At 41.2% G+C, this 19,999-nt stretch overlaps 1 protein-coding gene across 3 annotated transcripts in view; it reads left to right on the forward strand.

Annotated features, from left to right (window-relative positions):
* The window catches only part of celsr1a (cadherin EGF LAG seven-pass G-type receptor 1a), an 84,697-nt gene extending 70,930 nt beyond the window's left edge, over nt 1-13,767 (forward strand). The window contains exons 18-36 of one of the 3 annotated variants that reach the window (XM_044108825.1): nt 83-177; nt 257-466; nt 1,412-1,595; nt 1,702-1,845; nt 1,928-2,111; nt 2,788-2,955; nt 3,038-3,164; nt 3,253-3,453; nt 5,732-5,906; nt 6,371-6,483; nt 6,763-6,842; nt 6,924-7,050; nt 7,169-7,294; nt 7,390-7,526; nt 9,816-9,913; nt 10,030-10,170; nt 11,081-11,350; nt 11,431-11,812; nt 13,019-13,767. In XM_044108825.1, coding sequence (XP_043964760.1) covers nt 83-177; nt 257-466; nt 1,412-1,595; nt 1,702-1,845; nt 1,928-2,111; nt 2,788-2,955; nt 3,038-3,164; nt 3,253-3,453; nt 5,732-5,906; nt 6,371-6,483; nt 6,763-6,842; nt 6,924-7,050; nt 7,169-7,294; nt 7,390-7,526; nt 9,816-9,913; nt 10,030-10,170; nt 11,081-11,350; nt 11,431-11,812; nt 13,019-13,043 — 2,987 coding nt within the window. In that variant the 3' untranslated portion in view covers nt 13,044-13,767. The remainder of the gene's footprint in view (nt 1-82; nt 178-256; nt 467-1,411; nt 1,596-1,701; nt 1,846-1,927; nt 2,112-2,787; nt 2,956-3,037; nt 3,165-3,252; nt 3,454-5,731; nt 5,907-6,370; nt 6,484-6,762; nt 6,843-6,923; nt 7,051-7,168; nt 7,295-7,389; nt 7,527-9,815; nt 9,914-10,029; nt 10,171-11,080; nt 11,351-11,430; nt 11,813-13,018) is intronic. The other 2 variants (XM_044108824.1, XM_044108827.1) reach the window with 2 other exon arrangements.
* The last annotated feature ends 6,232 nt before the right edge of the window (nt 13,768-19,999 follow it).

Genomic DNA, 19,999 nt, shown 5'->3' on the forward strand with positions numbered 1-19,999 from the left:
TGAACAACTCCTATATATTTCAACTCAATATAAATTAAAGTTGAGCTTGTTGGGTTTTTTTATCTCTCTTTTTTTTTTTAAGGTACTGCAATTCGCCACTGCAGCGATGAGAAGGGCTGGTTGTCTCCTGAACTTTTCAACTGCACCACAGCAACTTTCTCGAATTTGAAGAAAATGGTGAGTGCTACTCCGCGATGAAACAAGAGTTTAAAACGAAAATTTTTGAATGTCTTTCACACGCCTGTGTTTTTCCCAGAATGAGGAGCTGCGCCGCAACAGCTCTCGTATGAACAGCGAACAGTCCAAGACTATCGTGCGCCTGCTTCACAGCGCCACAAACAGGAAGTCGCGCTTCTACGGCAACGATGTCAAGATGGCTTCCCAGCTGCTGAACCACGTGCTGAAGTACGAGAGCCAGCAGTCTGGCTTCGATCTGACCGCCATGAAGGACGCAGAGTTCAACGAGGTGCAAAAGAAAAGTCTTCTTGTTTTGTTGTCGTCTCTGCAGCCTTTTGTTAAACGATTTTGAAATTGTATTGAAATGAAAAATCTGAAGCTAATTAAGAACTAGGATTGATCCTCTGTATTAAATTTACCTGCCACCATAGGTTAATTTAATATGTCTCGGTTTTGGGAAGTATTCATAAAACACACACTTCCCAATCTTCCAGGACTTTTGAAGAAACGGATCCTTCACTGTACGTAACATCTGACATAGTGTTTTTTTTTTTGGGGGGGTTTTTTATACGCCTTTCTTTCACACCAAATCCATTTATTTTGTTGCTAAAAGGCCCAAACGTAAGATAATCTGACAACACATGGGAGTAATGTTGAATTAAAACAGTGGCGTTTTTTTGCATTAATGACTCTCTGGGCGAAGCCTTTCAACCAATCAAAACGCAAGGAAATCTTATGTGGTTCTGGTACAGCATATGTGTCAAACTCGAGGGCCGTAACTCTTTATAAGACAAAAACTAAATTCAAGACACATAAATAGAACCTTGAAGACAACAGTAGTATGCTTAAATATTATTTCATCAATCAAATCAAATCATTTTTTGCGCTTCTAAATTACATCAATGTGAAAAGATGTTAGGTTTAAAAAGTGCTCATCGAATGCAGAGACACCTATTTATTCAGATTTTAGGCGTTTAGAACACATTCCTCATTGACTGTATGTGTATCTAAGTACCAGAAATGTTCTTCAATTTGCCTCTGTCAGATTGTGTTTCCCCCTTTCTATTGTCACCCCGGGAAACTGCCCATTTGGCCAGTCTCCAACTCCAATTTTTAGGCAAGTTGCTGTTTCCTTGCAGCCTTTTGCCGAGTTATGGAGCCACACTCACACCAACCTCACTTGAATGTCCAGCTCCATTGAATTTTTTTCTCTTTCGTTTTTGGTTTTGTTCAGAACTTGGTGCGAGCTGGCAGTGCCATTCTGGACCCCGGCACCAAAGACCACTGGGAGCAAATCCAGCGGACAGAAGGTGGCACCGCACAGCTGCTTCGCAACTTTGAGGACTATGCTAACACGCTGGCCCAAAACGTCAGAAAAACCTACCTCAAACCCTTCACCATTGTCACTGAAAACATGAGTGAGTGCTGGAACTGTGTTCAGATTGCATACATGTACACACACGTGCCATATTTTCTTATCCTGGGTTTATTTTCCTATCCGTTCTCTTTTTTTCTGCTCCACAGTCCTAACTGTGGACTACTTGGATGTGTCAGACCCAGAGAAGGCGACATTACCTCGCTTTAAGGACATCCAAGAGTCCTACCCCAGAGAACTCGGCTCTTCTGTCCACTTCCCACTTTTTAACTTGCGAGATCATGTCCACAAAGGTAATTGCATGGTCCAAATCAGAACTGTTCCTCCACTTTTATTTTAATTCTGATCTATCAGCCCTCTCTCTTTCGCACGCAGAGGACCCAACTCCAGAACCTCCAACCCAGACCGATCGTCCCGATGAAGAGGAGCGCACAGTGGCTGACAGGAAACGGCGCCACCTTGAGCCGCCTGCACCTAAGCCGGTTGCCGTGGTCATAGTGTACAAGTCGCTGGGCCAGCTCCTCCCGGAAAGATACGACTCTGACAGGAGGATTCTGAGGTACAGTTTGTAAAACCTAGGGGGGAAAAAAAACATTATTTCACCTGAGTCCTACTCAAGCTAAATGTTTGAGGGTTATCTAGAACACAATGTCAAAGAACAGATTAAACTCTGTGTGAAAAGAGGATTCATGGTAAACCACAGTTCTCAAATTATCTTCAGATAGAAAATAATTGCGTAGATGAAAATTTAAACGTCGCATGGTGATTAGCATAGCTAGCAGTACTAAAACATCCTTCTCCTTGTGTTTTAGTTAAGAATTAGCTCAACTCTGAAGTTACCAAAATTGTTGCCAACAATTTTCTAATACGAAGAGGTTAAAAAAGCGACTTTCTGCGTTAAGCCTTTCTTTTGTGTACTGAAGCTACATCTAATTTTACAAACGTTTCCAGGATGGCTACACATGACCGACAAATCCCGCTTTTTCACAACAATTACTGAAATATCTTCATAACTCAGTAACAACATCCGCACCAAAGAATGTTGTTAGCATGACCTGGTGCTGCTTAGGTATGGTGCATTTACTGATAGGAAAGACTGAAGTTTTGAGTTTTGATCACCAGCGGATAACTCAATGCACATCAACTACAACAGCAGTAGTATTCCTCTAAAGAAGAAAAAACTGCAAAAACACCCACAATTTCAATAATACTTGTAATTATGCCGTCCCTTTAAGGCTCCCCAACCGTCCAGTGATCAACACAGCAATAGTGAGCGCCACCGTCCACAGCGAGAGTCCACCTCTTCCTCCCATCTTGGACCCTCCTATCACCTTGGAGTACACCCTACTGGAGACAGAGGAGCGGACAAAACCCGTCTGCGTTTTCTGGGACCACTCCACCTCGTGAGTTACACACGCATCACTGTTGAGTGACTGAAATGTTGCGAAGAGTTTTCACATAAAATCTGTTCATCAATGCCCTTAGGAACGGAAACAAAGGCGGTTGGTCCTCCAGAGGCTGCGAAGTGCTCAACAGGAACAACAGCCACATCAGCTGCCAGTGCAACCACATGACCAGCTTTGCCGTCCTGATGGACATTTCGAAGAGAGAGGTAGAGTCACGAAGTTCCACTGCAACCATGCAGCTCCACCCCATTTCCACAGCTTGAGCTGAGGTCTTTGAATTCTCCTCCAACGCAGCACGGGGATGTCCTCCCGCTGAAGATTGTCACTTACGCCACGGTGTCAGTCTCTCTGTTCCTCCTCCTCCTCACCTTCATCCTGCTGTGCCTCCTGCACCGGCTGCGCTCCAACCTGCACGCCATCCACAGGAACCTGGTGGCGACGCTCTTTTTCTGCGAGCTGGTCTTTCTGCTCGGTATCAATCAGACGGACAACATGGTCAGTAAAGTTTCGCTTTACGCATGCTACGCCCTTTGAAGGCTCTCAGTCTTTGTTGCCTTATAACCACCAATGTCAATGGATTTATTGGGATACGATGTGAAATTGTGCGTGTTTGTGAATGCGAATTATACTATTTAGGCGACCTCTGACGGTCATTCCACATTTTGATTTAAGGGCATCATTTATTATCTATTCACACACACACATTTTTGCACAACAGAGCATTGAGGAGGGGCCTTTCACGTCAAGCACATACATACACACCAGTGGGTGTGGGCATGCTGGTACCTGTTCGGAAAGGCCTTAGGGTGGTAGGTCCTGGCAAAGATTTCCCAAAAAATCTTTTTGGTTTTAACTGGATACATCTTTTGCATGTCTACAGTGCAGAAATACAAGTACTGAGTCATTCTGGTGTTAAATGCAAGCAGTTGTGTGGCTAGAAAAACTGGGTTTGCATGAAACATCAGAGGACAGGTTTAAAGAAATAATGTGCATTGCTCTCCACACTTGTGTGGGAGAATCTAGGCAACTTCATTTGAGTACATTCATCATCATACATAGTGTTTGAACTATCTTCTCAACTCCTTTCTTCAGGATTTCTGTAGTCTGTTGAACCAGTTCTGTGTTGATTTGACCAAATGTTTCAAAGTGTTATCCTCCATACAGATCCCATAATAAATCATTTTCTGTTTTCTTGTATAACCTGCCAGGTTTTCATTAAATCTTCTTGTATTTCAAAAAGTTAACAAGGCCACACATCTAACAAAGTTCCTACTCTCACATTGTCACAGATCCTCCACAATACTTAACAGTAGGTATGAGGTGATTTCCCATATAATTATTCTTCATGCTCGAGGCCAAGCTGGCGTGGTTGTTGTTGAAACTCAAAATCAAAGCGTACATGCAAAACTTAGGACATTTGTGTCTTTGATTGCAGGACAAATGAGTCATTTCTTGGCAGTTAGTTGGCAAATATGGAAGAATTTTTCTGCCATAATCCGAGAGCACACATTTTCAGTCTGAAAGCAGGACAGCATGTCTTCTGTTCTCAAAACTTTTAATACTTTTGCTTACATTTTTATTTTGAAAGCAGGACTTTATGTCTTTCTTCCCAAAACTTGTAATGATTGTACTCAAAATTTAGAGATAGACATCATGCCGTGACAGTGTTGTCTGGTTGGGTGAACAAACTCCAGTAGCTGTTAGCGATCAGTAGCACACTGCTGGCGGATGTTTAGCGTACTACAGATCAGAAAGCTGATGTTGTTCCTCCCTACATCCAGTGGGGGACACAGATAGCTGCAATTGATAGTAGCCACACAGGCACACCCACTAGAAGGAAACAAACGCACCCAGTACACTTTCATTGTATTGGCTGAGAGGTTGCCAGGCGACTGTGCCAAAAGGCACTTTCAAAAGCGAGCAGAATCCGAGCAGAGACCAAGTGTGAGCACAAGGAGAAGTTTTGAGTACAAGCATTACCAATTTGAGAAATATCATTCTGAATAGTAAAATATGCTTTTCTCATATGATCATTATTCTGACTGATTTTTTTATTCTTTGCCTAGCACTTTCAGTTCTTGAAGCCATAAAGCTTATCCACCTCTGCAGACTAATGCACCAGGACCAACAATTACACATATGTAGTTAAAGCCACCGGATTAACTAAACACATAATTCTGTTCTAAAATTCCCCCACTTTTTTTGTTTCGTTTTGACAGGTTTTTTTGCGTTTACATGTTATCTCCACCATTTTGGAATTCAGCAAAATCTTAGAAAGTTTAATTTCTTCATTTTTCACATTTAGTGGAAGCCATGCATTTTGTGCATGAGCACACAGATCTGACCATTGGAATGCTGTCAGTTCGTGCCCGAGGCTGTGTGCTGCAAAATTTATAAATCTGTCAGAGCAACTTTTTTCTTTTTCTCTCTGATCTCTGCACACTCTTCTAGCTAAACTACCACTTGGTTATTCACTGACATACCACACTCCTGTAACGTGGCAACAGATGATTAAGTTGGGAGTAGAAATAAAAACGAAATGGAGAGATAACTATAGTTGTAGAGGAGCAAATCCAAGTCATTTTAGGGATATTTTGAATCATCCTGGATCCAATTTGGTGAGATGTCAAAGGCTGGAATTAGGATTTGGAAGTTGTTAAGATGGAATATTACTAAGTTGTTGCAGAGATTGAAGAATGTCTTTACTAACTCTCCCTTTCTGTTTTTTTTTTCTTTCATTTTTTATTTTCTGCCTGACCCCTTCTCCTGCCAGTTTGTGTGTACGGTGATAGCCATCCTCCTCCACTATTTCTACATGTGCACGTTCGCCTGGATGTTTGTGGAGGGACTGCACATCTACCGCATGCTGACCGAGCTGCGGAACATCAACCACGGCCACATGAGGTTCTACTACGCCATCGGCTGGGGCATACCGGCGATCATCACCGGTGAGAAATGCAATCTGAAACGAGGCCGATGGCAGCATTTGGAGACAACGCCCTTGATAATTACTAGCTTCAATCGTGAAGTTGTGTAAAAAGCCTTGTAATCATTTCTTAGCTTATTCCAGTAGCACACTAAATCTGCCCTCTAAAATCTTTCTTCTTCTGTTAGTTAAAACCTTGCACGCTTTATTTTAACTGCATGTTCCCCTAATATAATAAAGCATATAACAAAATGATCTTATTACTAGCTACAGGTTTTGGCAGTTGAGTCATTGGTTTAGCTAATTAGCTGGTTAGCATAGATTTTGTTGATTCATATCTGCAATGCTACAATACGTGAGAACTCACTGTAAATCTAAATCTCAGAACAATTCAACGAGAGCAATACCTGAAGGACAAATTTACAAACATTTTGATGTATGAAAAATGATTCATTTGTCTGTGTGTGTGTGTGTGTGTGTGTGTAGGTTTGGCGGTTGGCCTCGATCCTCAGGGTTATGGAAATCCAGATTTCTGCTGGCTCTCTGTACACGACACGCTCATCTGGAGCTTCGCAGGACCCATCTTTGTGGTTGTTCTCGTACGTCCGCGTCATCTCGCAGTTTTATCATGATAATAGCCTATTTTATCACACAATGTATAAATGCACTAAAGTGAGTGACATAACATCCTGCAGATTTTCCTGCTTTTAAGCTAAACCAAAAGATCAGCATCACCAGAGAATGTTTTTCATTTCTCTTCCCTTGTTAAGGTTATTGAAGATGCCTCAAAGTGCACCCGGCATATACATCAACACAGTAAATTAAAAGAAAAATATTAACTGTTCTTTTTTTTTTTTTTCCTTTCACTATTATTAAAGGTGAACATAGTGATCTTCATTTTAGCAGCGAAGGCTTCCTGTGGTCGCAGGCAGAAGGTTGTGGAGAAGTCAGGAGCTATGTGAGTGTCTCAGTCACATTGCCCACATATCATCACATTCAGTCCTTCTTGTAACTCTACTATTTACTGATTTCAATTCAGTCCTGCGCTGCGGATGGCCTTCCTCCTCCTGCTGCTCATCAGCGCCACCTGGCTGCTCGGTCTCATGACGGTCAACAGCGACGTAATGATTTTCCACTACCTGTTTGCCATCTTCAGCTGCTTGCAGGTGAAACCCCCGTGGCGCCTTAATCCCAAATGAATTCATAAACATATTCTTATTTAAAATTCATCTTCATGATTAGTGACGCCCTTTTATCATAGCAATATTTTTGCTTTTTCAACAGGGAGTCTTCATCTTCTTCTTCCACGTGATCTTCAACAAAGAGGCGAGGAAAAACCTCAAGAACGTCTTCACAGGTAAAAAGACGGTACAGGACGACTCCAGCACCACTAGAGCCTCCTTACTCACTGTAAGTGGATTTATTAATGTTAAGAAATCTTGTAAAATCAGCAACAACAAAAAAAAAATCGCAAAAATTTAATTACTTTTGTTGTCTCTTCTCAGCGGTCTCTGAACTGCAACACATACGCAGAAGACGGGCCGCTGTATCGCACAGCCATCGGCGAGTCCAACGTCTCCCTGGACAGTACGCTCAGGTCAGGCAAGAGCCGCAGCAGCAGCTACCTGGCTTACGCGCTCAGGTACACGCCCACTGACTGCATGGCTGCACTGCATGAGCACTGCGGGTTTTTTTTGTTGTTTTTTTTTTGTCTCTATTCCAGTTTTTGACAAAGCGTTGAATGTCTCACACTTACTAACGCACACTTCACAGTATGCCCGCTATGCAAACAGTTTGTCATTTATTCATGATTATCTGCTTTTTCCATACTTCTATTTAGTCACCTTGTCCTTATTGAAGGTTTCTCTTTTTCCTGTTTCTCTCACATGTATGGTGTTCTATGATGAGATTTGCTATTGCATGGCTTATTTCATTTCCACACACAACGAACAGAATTTCCACACTTAATAAAACATATTTGGCAAAAACAAAACACACACACACACACACAAAAGCGTCTAGTTACTATTTTTGTAAATTATTGCCATTTGTGGTGTTTTATCCCAAAAAATTTAACTTTAACTTGCTGCAAATGTTAGCATTCTTTATTACTGTTTTTGTTAGAGTTTGACAGTTTTGTGAAACCTACTGTTAAAATAATGGTATAATTTTCCAAATGTAGTTGCTACTTTGTGTGATTTAATACATTGGCATGTACAGAGGTGTTGTATCTTACAATATTTAAGAACTAAAATCTTTATGTGGGTTTACCATTAACGTAGCCTGCTCTGATTCATGCTAGCTGTGTTGGTTTTACAATACAGCTAGCATGAATCAGCTGCTTTATTTCTGACTAGCCAACTCTTTTTGTTCTTGTGTTCAAAACTATTTTACTGGAATTATAAAATAACATGAATGTCAACTATAAGTTTGACCAAAAAAAAAAAGAAAATGTTTTTTAGCATGTACAGCATTTCTTTCGCTCATGCTACCTTTTTTTTAGGCAGTAAAATTTTCAATGTTTTTTTTGACAGGCCACATTAAATGTAAATCCAGTGCTTCCCTTTCTTGTGATGTCAACTCAAGCTGTTTGTTTTATCTACTTTTGTTTTACTGTAATATTCTAAAAAATAACATTAGCTCCAAGTCACGTTAGCAAATAAAATGACATAGTTTCCCACATTACCGACATGAGCAAAACGGACGCTGAGAAGAAGAAGTCATTACAGCAAAAGCAACATAAAAAAAAAAAAACAGATTAAAGGAACACAGCAAGAAAGATCTTACATTTTGTAAACATGTTCAGTGGTTGGTAGTAATAACCATGTATTAGCAAGAGATTGCAAACCAATGAACAACAGCCTAACTGCAGAGTTCAAAATACTTTTTAATCTCAATCAGATAAATAAATGTGCAAGAAAAAATAAACAAATTTAAGAATTATCAAATTGCCTTACAACCACTACTGAGGAAAGATTGCTGCATAATACGTATTCATGAATAACCGCATATGATGAGTTTGTAATCCACTATGCCTGTTTTGGTATTGGGAGATGCACAAAAATACAAAAAACTGCTTATTTCCAAGAGATACAGTTATGTTTATATAAGAAATGATTGGCTGTTAATAAGAGACTTTCAAACAGTGTTTTTTATTGCTGCTCCAATTAAGAACTAACTTACATTTTTGACTTAAAACCTTTTTGGAATGGGAGGTGAAGCAGGGAGAGCAGAAACTGAAAAAGCAACGGAAAGAAGAAATGGACTGTACCTGTGTAGGTGGGAATGTGATGCAGACATTTCCATTTCCTCCCTGGAGCTGTTTGCAAGTCCTCAGCTGCTTCCAGAAGCTTCTCTCAGATCAGCCCCTCAGACAGCTCAGAGTCTCCGGTAGCAGATTTTCCCTCCAGCAAATTTCTCAGTCCTGGAACAAACGGCTGCGGCTAGTGAGAACAAAAGAAAATAACGACATTCTCTGACCCGTCGCCTTGTAATTTATGATCAACAGGTGATGGAATCTAACCCTAATTTAAGTTTTTGGCCAATAAAGCTCAAACTGGTTGCTTAGCATAAAAATTGTGATTTAGGAGTTGCCCATAAATCCTCCGTCGGTGGCAGTATTTTATTTCTACGAATGCTTAAGGTGGCAGCATATTTACTTTCACCTGACCCGGGGACTCTTTAACAACTTCTCCATTTTAGTTCTGTCAAAGCAAACAACAGGGGCAGATGTTTTGTAATGAGAGACGTCTGATGTCTCAGCCATCGAACGCTAGTTGACGACAACTACAAGTTGAGGCTCGAATTAACTTCCAGTAACGCTGTACTTCCCCTCTCTCCGTCTCCTGCAAATATTTCTGTACCTCCACTTTCCACCTCTGCTGTTACCTCCTGCCTCCTCTGCCTTCCTTATCCATCTGGATCCTCATAGGGAAGAGTCGGGTCAGAAGCCCAGCTCCTCAGGAACAGCTAAAGGACACACAGATCTGGATGGTCCTCTTTTCCACCAAAATGGCACCAAAGGAGACGGTGAGGGGGATTTTTTCTTTTTTTTTTAAAATGCTCGTAGATGTTTTGCCACCTTTATCTCAGGGATTTTATTGAAAGAAGTTTGAAATATCCCTCCCTGCCTGGTTTCCCAGCAGACTCTGACTCAGACAGTGAGTTGTCTGTGGATGAGCACAGCTCCTCCTACGCCTCGTCCCCCTCCTCTGACAGCGAAGACGACGATTTGGATGTCAAGCCTAAATGGAACAACGAGAGGCCCCTTCACAGCACTCCAAAAGGTACTCATCAGACTGGTTCCACTGAAAGTTATCAAAATATCACGAGACCGCGGAAAAAAAAGAGATTTTTTAAAACAGAAATGTATTACGGACATATTATCAGGTGAGGTGAGTGGAGGGACAAAGTGTGGTTGGGAACAACTAAACAGGATAGTCTGAATCTTCTGAGGAACTGGATGTTGGCGTTGCAGTATTTGTAAACCGTATCCATTAAAAATGAACAAGATCTTTAAATATATCTATTTGTTTGTAGTAAATATTTTTTTTGTTTTTAATTACTGATGTATGTATTAGCTTTATGAGGATATTCTAATGTAACATCAAACTTCCTAAAACAATGGCCCAAGTCATTTTTGTCAAAAGTAGCTACAAAAATTAGTTGAAATGCGTCGATTTTGGAAAAAAAATTCACATTGAGGTGAATTTTTCGGCACTGACGAAATTAGTGTATTTCCAAAACTGCAATGGAAAACGTTTTTCACAGCCGGATGTTACTAAAGAAGAAGAAGATGACAGGAAGTCGTAGGAGGATCATGCTATTGTGAAATTATGTTTTTTTTGTCGACAATAGCGGAACAGTTTTGCGCACATTTCCAGAGGCAACGCAGCTAGGGAGGTACGAACGCCACAGAAAGCGGCTGAAACACTAGTCATTACATTTTATGACTTTCAAAAAATATGCAAAATTTACTTTTCTGAATAATAATCTTTCCTTATAAGTTTTGTCTACACATAAATGATTATGACATCAAACTACAGCATCAAAAACTACCAAAATCTCAGTACAGAGAGAAAACATGCTAACATAGCATTTTAGCTAACAGATTCTTTTGGCTTGTTAAACTTCAGCTTTTGTTAGAGTTACTTTAACTTGGCTACTTTTCTGCGTGTCTCTTTTCGTTCTTCTTAGGTGATTCTGTGTCCAACCACGTGAGACCTTACTGGCCAACAGATGGCACCACGGCCAGTGACAGCGAGGACCTGAGTGTGACAGACCGGCTGAGGGTGGAGACCAAGGTCAACGTGGAACTGCATCCGGAAAATAAACTCAACCACGTCGGTGAAAGAGAGAGGGAAGCTTCCCAGGAGAAAGACAAGCCGGCGCCTGGTATCGCCAAAGACACGCCGCCTCCCAGCCAACCCATCTGCAACAGCAACCACCAGCCAGAGCAGAGGAAAGGTAAGGGAAGGAACTGGCCTGTATAAACCCTAGATGGTTCGACCTGAAACCCCTCTAACCCGCTCACTCCTACTGGTCAGGCATCTTAAAGAACAAAATCAGTTACCCTCCTCCGCTGACGGACAAGAATATGAAGAATCGTCTAAGGGAGAAGCTGAGCGACTACAACTCCCTGACCATCACCTCTCCTCCGCCCATCAACAACAACCACACATCCGTCCCGCCTCCATCGTCCGTCAACATCATAACCCCTACGTCCATGCCGTCGTCGCAGGCCTCCACCGACGGAGGGGGTCGCCTCGGCAACCACGACCACGGCTCTCTGGTGAAGCCGCCCGTCGCGCCCCGTCCTCAGATTACCGCCGCGCCACCACCGGGAGGCATCTACCGGGAGGCCAACGGCGGAGTGGCAATGCACTTAAAGTCGGGGACGGTGAACGGAGGAAACGACTCCGACTCAGAGTAAGAAAAGATGTCGGCATGTAGCAACATGGTTGGAGATTGGCATCTTTGCACGAGTTACAAAGCATAAGTAGTAGTAGTAATTATGAAGTAGACTCATTCATTAAACTTAGGGAATGAATGATGCTGTAAAAGGCTTCTAATGGAAGTGGTTGCCATTTGCCTTAGCGTAATCTGCCTTTTGTTAAATAAGATAGAAAACGTTAATGGCAGCACCCTGTTTACATAATCCTGACATTTTCACGTGATGCTATTACAACCACAAGCTTTATTTTCTTGGGATTTTATGAGATGGACCAACAGAAGGTTGCACATAATCATGATCCAAAAAGTAGTGGACAGAGAGTGCATTCACAGCAGCCATGTTTAGTCCACTTTAATTGAACTCTAGCTTGTTTGCCTAGAGAGTTCGGTGCGGCTGGGGATTTGGACCAAAAAAGCGAACTCTGGTCCGCCTAGAAACCAAGGTAGTGGTTTGGCTGAAGTGAACTCTGGTGTGGTTTGAATGCAAATATGAATGCAAGCGGACCAGAGACCGCTCCATAACCAAGAAGCGAACTACAGTGCAGGGCATTCTGGGTAAATTCAACCAAAATAAACGCGCAAGTGAAAAATGCCTCGTGGTCTTTTACAAAAGACAAATCCTACATCTGCTCAAATCCGACGCCCCTCCATTTTTGTTCACTTTTCGTGAAGAAGGAAGTTGCGCTCGTGACTTCTTCTGAGGTTTTCATGTCGTTTCCTTCAGTGTTTCTTGGTGCAGCAGCGCCACCACAGGCGAGAGGGTGAACAGGTTTTTGAGAGGGTTTGAATGTTTTGACAGAGCGGTGTGAAAGCAACACGCACCTGCTGAAAATGTATAATGTTGCAACTTTGCAACAAGTCTACCAGACTGCGAGCTAGAAAACAAACATACATACTGTAAAACCATGACGATGCTAGCATAGTCATGTTCCTTCCTCTTCACAGTCATGCATTACTTCATCTATCACATAAAATCCTAGAAAAATTGTCAAAACTTGTGGTTGTAATCTAACAAAATGGCACCGTTTAGCATGAAATGACGCAGCCATCCTGCTCAGTCACTGCAACTCCTGCATCCCTGCATCCATTTTCACCTCGCATGATCTCCTCTCCTCTCTCCCTGCACACTTCCTCCCTGCATCCCTTCCCTCTTCCCCCACCAACTTTTCCCTCCTTCACCAGTGGCAGTAACGAGACTTCAATCTGACCCGTCAGGCAATTCCAGACCAGCCCGCCCTTGTGAGAGGAGGAGCCAGTGAGTGGGGAAGAGAAGAGAAAATGAAAGTGAGACGAACACAAAGGGGGATAGAAGTTTGGGTAAAGGTCCATACGCCCCCTGTCATGTTTTAGCGAGCAGTATTAACGGCAGACTTTAGGACTACCTGGGACGGCAGAGACAAGGATGCGAGAAAGAATAAAGGGAATGCTTCATCGGAGACACGTGTGCCAAAATCGAGAAGGACTTACGACGAGCAGCGGACTCTCCAGGACAGCTTCTATCTGCCTGAGAACGTCTGATAAATGATCTGGAGCTGGTACATGTGTAGTCCAAAAAGGATTTCAAAGACCACAGCCTCTTCAAGCGTCACAAACAGACAGCTAAGTCCAAAGGCGGAGGACGTGCGCACCGAGAACTGTTTTTATTCGGTGCGGTGTATTTAGAGTGTAATTATTGTGTAGATATTGTTTTTTTTAAGTGAAGAAGAAGAAATAATGTATTTTCTATTTCAGCTAAAGCAGAGAACAAGTTTGTAAACTAAAAAAGAAAAAAAAATGCCTTGAAAAATATTGGGAAGACTGTTTGATTGTGCCTTTATTTAGGACAGAGGCCTTATTCACTCACACCTTATAGGCTTTCATGGTGTAGTAAGAAGTAGCCTGGCTGAGAAAGCAGTGGAGAAATATAATTCTTATTATTTTTTTTTTTTTTTACAACGAAGCAGAAATCTGCCATTTGTTGGGACCTTCCCCGTTTGATACACGCCCCTCGTTACCAAAGTTACGAGTCACAGGAACAAAACGTCATTAAGGATGCCGTCGCTTCAGGTTTTTCTCCATTTCATTCCAAAAAGACATCTTTTATATGCATCATCTTTTTCTTTTTTTTTTTTTTTTAATTTCCGAGAACTAGTGGCCTTTATTTACAGCAGATCCGACATGCAGCAACCATCCCAGATATGGGAATCGAACCCCCGGCAAGGACTCGTAGCCTCCGTACATGTGGCGGCTGCTCTACCTCTACACCACGCGCCGCCTCATATTCATCAACTTTTAACCAATTGATATACTTATTTTATTTTGTTTTTCAAAATAAAGCGACCCAAATCTCAACGTATTTTGCAGCTAAACACGGGGCGACGCGTCCAGCCAGTTCACCGCTCCCACTGTGTTACACCGCTGTTGTCCTTTTGCTTTTGTATAATCTTAAACACTGGAGATTGTTTTGTAAAATGATGTATATTTATTTTTTCATGTTTTTAAACACTGGAGGAAAAAAAAAAAAAAGAAACAACAGATGATTGTGATTGTAAAATTAAAAACGTCCTTACCAATTTTTTACTTTTTTGATCCTGCTTTCATCTGTTGTCTGGACTGAAACATGGCCGCCGTGAAGAGTAAAAGAGGTAAGTATGAGCAAATTTTGGCGAGAAAGACCTTGACTGCCTTTACCTCTCAACCGTTGGGATAAATCAGAAGTCAAACTCTGAATATGTCTTCTCATCCAACATCAGTGTCTAACCTCACCAGTATACATTTGGAAGAAACACTCCTAAACCTCATGGAAAGCCTTCCTATAAGCTTATAGTTGAATGTGTTTAAATTGTAGTTGCTTTAGAGGCTGTAGAATATTTCCCCAAAGATCTTGGGGATTATCTTTTTTTATTTCAGATTTATTTATGCCTACGTGTAATACATAAACAAGCAATATCTTCTGTGGTTCAGTTCAGCGCCATTGTCATACAGTCATGCATTTGACAGTTTCCGTGAGAAGCTCTCGTCAAAGCTGGCTACATAAACTCTTGGACGGCTCATCCGTGGGTACTGCTTGCTAAATAATTGTGAGAGCAAGCTGAGTGAAATGTTAGACGGCAGAATCAAATTTCACCAGTCGGTTAGGAGGTTAGTTGTTATGCCAGCTGTAGTCGGTCCTCATTTGCAGTGTCAAACACAGTAAGACGCCTGGACAGAGCCACTTTGTCAAAATATGTGCCTCGATTAGATGTGACGTCCTTAAAACGTGTTAGCAGTTTGGGGAGTTAGGCAAGGATAAAATTCTGTGACCGTAATAAATTTCATGAAGATTAATAAACTGCCTTGACACCTGAGCGAACGGTGTAGCTGCTTTCAGAGGGCTATCAAACGGACACTGTTGTTTTTCTTTATCTCTGTGCTATCAGGGTCAAACAAGCTAAATTATTCACGTGCGCCAGAGCTACTGATACCAACCTGGAGTAAGACCGCACGAGGACGGTGGTTTACTGGCGCAATTCTGCCATCTACTGGTAGAAAAATGCCCACTCCCAACCACAAAGGCGACTTGTTATAGGATCTGTTGTAGTATTTCGGGGTTTTTTTCTTCCTCTTCTTTTGCACTTATGGGGTTTATTTGACAGTTTCCGTACAGAAAACCGGGGAGAACAAGAAATATAAAGACATGGAAATAGTTCCTACAGGGAAGTGAACCGCTGACTGACATCCACACTGTTAGGTTTACCTCTTTTACCAACGTCAGCTGTAAAAGTTCTTGAGACATTTATAGGCTAAGACAATTGTAGACTTGTTTACGTTTACACTTCATTTTAATTTTAAAAAAGAAATAAAGAGGGCAGGTTTTGGGGCAGAAAATCTAATCTTAAAGGCGGTGGTGGTTAATGCTTGGCTGAGCGCCTTTGTAAGAAAACATTCAAAGTACTGACACAAAAGTTGACACTCAATATTTTCCACTTGAGCGAATAATATCTCCCACTGCGAAATATGGACTTTGACTTAGAAATGATCATGTAATCCTTCGAAAGTAGACGGATGGCAAAAAAGAGCCATTTCTGATGTCTTTCCTGTTTGGCTCTGTGTTTATACACACGTATGTTATAAACGACCACTCTCCAGTGACATGTAGAACCTATTGTCTCCTTTGTCTCCAGGTTTGTGTCCCCCTCTCTCATTTTTTCCACCTTGTGCTTGTGTTAACCTCCTTTCCAATCCCACCCTGGACAACTGCCCGTATAGACCACATCGAATACTGTCGCTGTTTAAAAGATGTGTTTTAGCATATTTCATCGACCATCATGCAAACCTTTACCCTCCTTATCTAAATCTGGAAAGTCAGTAGTGAGGAAAACTTACAAAATAATGACTATATAACTCTGAAATCCGTCTCCGAAACTGTGTTGGCACCCTGTGGGACTTGGCAGAAGGTGGGCGTTCCACTGGCGAACAACAAGTACCGACTTCCGTCTCAGAAAAGCATCAAGAATATGCTTTAATTAACCACCCTTCTGTTTATTACATATGGGAAATCATCGGTTTGGATTCAGGCCTATTTTGGTGATGGTGTCACAAGGTAACAAGATTTCAAAGATTGTTTTTTGAAGTTTATAGGGCAACAGCAAATCTTGATTACATCCATCATTTGACATAAAGGTTTTAATTAAACCATTTATACCTTGTTACAAGCCAAGATTGACTTCATCCAGACATTTTTTGGAGCATCTCACAAGTCTGCAATCCACGAATGGTTGTACATCAACAGGTTGGCAAGACAAGACGTGAGTTATTTGGGTTCATTGAGTCAAAGTAGATGACACTTTTTTTTGACACTTCTGCTTTATGGTGAACCCAGATTTTGTTTCGTCTTCAGCCAGTAGGGTGTCTCCTCTTACCTTTAAAGTACCACTTCCCAATTCTGTCTGTCCAGACTTGTGCAACATTTATAGTGTTGCCAGGAAAGTAAGCAGAAGTAGCTTGGTTCGGCAATCCTTGACATATCGTGGATTTCTCTTCTTGTTATTTATACTTTGTAATCAAAAGCACATTTCAACATGTTAGCATTTTATCAACCATCTTATCAAAGTGGGATTTTCGTCAGCAGCCTCGTCATCCATCCACATTTTCCTCTTCCTCCCAACTGTTCTATAATTGACTCTGGAGGCTCTGGCAGTTGCGTAAGACTTGCGTGGTTGTGCAACCTGCCAGAAAATGTGCTGGTTTTGGATTAAGAGCTTTATAGCAGAGTTTGTAAATGAACACAGAGGGAGGATCTGGTAAAACCTCGGCAGCAGCAGCAGTAGTTTCTCTCTCTCTGTGTGAATGAATAGCAGAAATCCAATATAGATGCCCCTTGTTTGGTGTATTTACTGGTCATGGCTAGGATTGTAACTGCCAATGAGCTCCTGAAAAGCACAAAACCAAGCGACAGTCGGATTTACTCCAATTTTAAAAAAGTAACATGTTGAGACAAAGATGGATTGGTGATTATTTTGGGTTTTAACAAGGGTACATAACAAGAATTCATAACTGATTCCATAGGGACTGGAATACTTAAGGGATGTTGGATGGGTTATCTATGAGAAATAAATCCAAGATAATCTCAGCTGAGTATTGGGAATTATTTTAGTGTTTACTATCAAGATCATCTAATCTGGCATTCTACATTCATTTCCAAACAAACTGAATAGATTGTTTTAGTAAAATGAAACAAATATTTAGAAAGTAATTAAACAACTACTTCAAGTTTTGGCCAGCTGTTCTTTAAAGTTCTTGCTAGTATTGACTGGCGTAAGCAAACCTCTCTTCCAGTCCCATCCCAGCATTTTATGTCAAGGTCAGATATGAACTTTGATTGGGCCTTTACAACACGTAGATTTATTTCTTGTTCAGACAATTTGTTATACATTTGCTCCTTTAGTTGGGAACATCAACGCTGGTTGAACATTTGACTGTTGAACACCTTGGTACATCCACGTTCAATTCAATGACTGGAAGGTGTCTTCGTTCTATGGCTACAAAAAGAAACTTTGGTTTAGTTTGGTTTAAGACCATAGGAACATGGAACCATGCATACGATATCAAAAGATACAAAGGGAAGAGAGAAGGAGGAAGTTCAAATCATTTCTTTCATCAGTCACAATGGCCAAGGATGATATCCCCTACTCCAACATCTCTCTCTCTCTCTGGTCTGTTTACCATACAGTCATATGGAGATTTAAAGAGAAGCAGAAAAAGAAAAGGAGGTGTATTAGTAGTGTTTATCAACAACTGATGGTATCATTGAGCCCATTCCACATGCTACTGTGGAATATAATTTCTGTTGCCCAGATATTGAGCTAGTAGACTGTCATACAGCAACAACATCTTCAGTCAGAGCCTTCTTCAGAATTCATTTCTAGACTACTGCAGATCCTTCCTGTACACAGCATCGCCACTAACAGCGATGCTGTGGACAGGATAAATAAAGTATTTTTTCATTTTAATTGAAATGAAGTAGAAGGCAATCGCAAGGCACCGTGGAATATGAACAAACAACTTTTCTTTGGTCATATTGTCCAAAAGACTTTAAAAAAAAGAAAAAAAAAAGACCTATGTTTTTGTTCAAGCAAAAGCAATGGCACTAAATTCCTTTTAGAATGAACATGCTGTTTCTTGACAATCCTTCCAAACAAGATATTCTTTTCCAACATCTTTCTAACAGTACTGACACAAATGTTGATACTCAATATTTTCCTCTTGGGTGAATAATATCTCCCACTGCAAAACATGGACTTGAACTTAATTAGAAATTATCATACAATCCTTCAAATGTAGACGGATGGCAAAAAAAGGAGACATTTCTGATGTCCTTCCTGTTCGGCTCTGTGTTAATCCACACACGTATGTTAGAAACGACCTCTCTCCAGTGACATGCAGAACCTATTGTCTCCTTTACAGGTTTATCTGCTTTTAGTTCCTGAAAAAGACCAGATAACTCAAAACATTTAAAATAGGGTTCACTTTCTTGTAACAATACCACCCCCTTCAGAAACAGAGCATGCAAAATCCTCTATCACTATGCCTCTAAAATTTGCCTGCACACAAACTAATCTTGACTCGCACTATCTCTCCAGCTGTCAGCCGACCAAACACACACACATGGAGCCATCTGTTTTACTGGTTTAGATAGAAAAGGTTAGCAGTATTGGATGAGAACGTTTGTAGGCTAGCTTTCAGTGCGTTTAAAGTTTTAGAGCAGTGGCTGCAGGAGAACCCGGCGAAAACTCTAGGACTCGGGTGATCCTTACCGAGCTCATTGATAGTCTTACAGCAGACACAGAAAGTACTTGTGCTTACCTTCTCCTAATCTGTAGTCTCATCTCAGGGGTCAGGGGTCAGTTGACTACTGTTTCTCCTCCTCCGACTCATCCCTCTGTCAAAGCACCGTGTCATGCTTGCTGCGTTGGCCTCAAAAACAAGCTGATTTATGCCTTTTCTCAGAACCACGGAGCCTTACATCAGCGGTAAGACATCTACCTTGGATTCCGCCGCATGAAGAACACACGGAAGGTCACGCAACGTGGCGTTACCAGCACGCAAAGGTTAGTATAACAAAGAACACCAAAGGGAATTTGGCTACATTTATAGCCTGGATGTTGGCAAGGTTCGAATTCGGTTGTATAAAATAAGTTGAATGAAAGTAATGTAAAAGTCCTGCTATCAGATTACTGAAATTAAATATAATTAATCTAGGGCAATTTGGTTAGAGGTATTAAGAGAATAACTGGCTATTTATGTTATACAGTCTTGACAAGGGCATTTGAATTTTATACCAATATGAAATTATGTTATTGAAAAAGCCTTCCACATTATTGTATTGTACATATGTTGGATTGGCATTCATGTCGGTAAGAGAGACTACAGATAAAAACAAGGTTACTTGTGCTCAAGTAAATTTACATTTAATCCGTTTGTTGGGTCCAGAGGTAGTTCTAACCTGTTTGGCGCCCTCGGTGCTTTCGGGGAAGAGGGATCATTGTTATGCAAAACAGAAAGTAAAAAAAGAAAACAAGAACTTTGTATTATACCCAGAACAGATTTGTACCCTGCAGTAGTTCTTCCAGGAATTTGTCTGATGGACCCACTTTCTCTGTTACTGTCCTACGAATCAATTAAAGGTTTCTTTAACCTTTAATT

The sequence above is a fragment of the Gambusia affinis genome, linkage group LG23 (genome assembly GCF_019740435.1).
Source record: "Gambusia affinis linkage group LG23, SWU_Gaff_1.0, whole genome shotgun sequence".
Classification (NCBI taxonomy): domain Eukaryota; kingdom Metazoa; phylum Chordata; class Actinopteri; order Cyprinodontiformes; family Poeciliidae; genus Gambusia; species Gambusia affinis.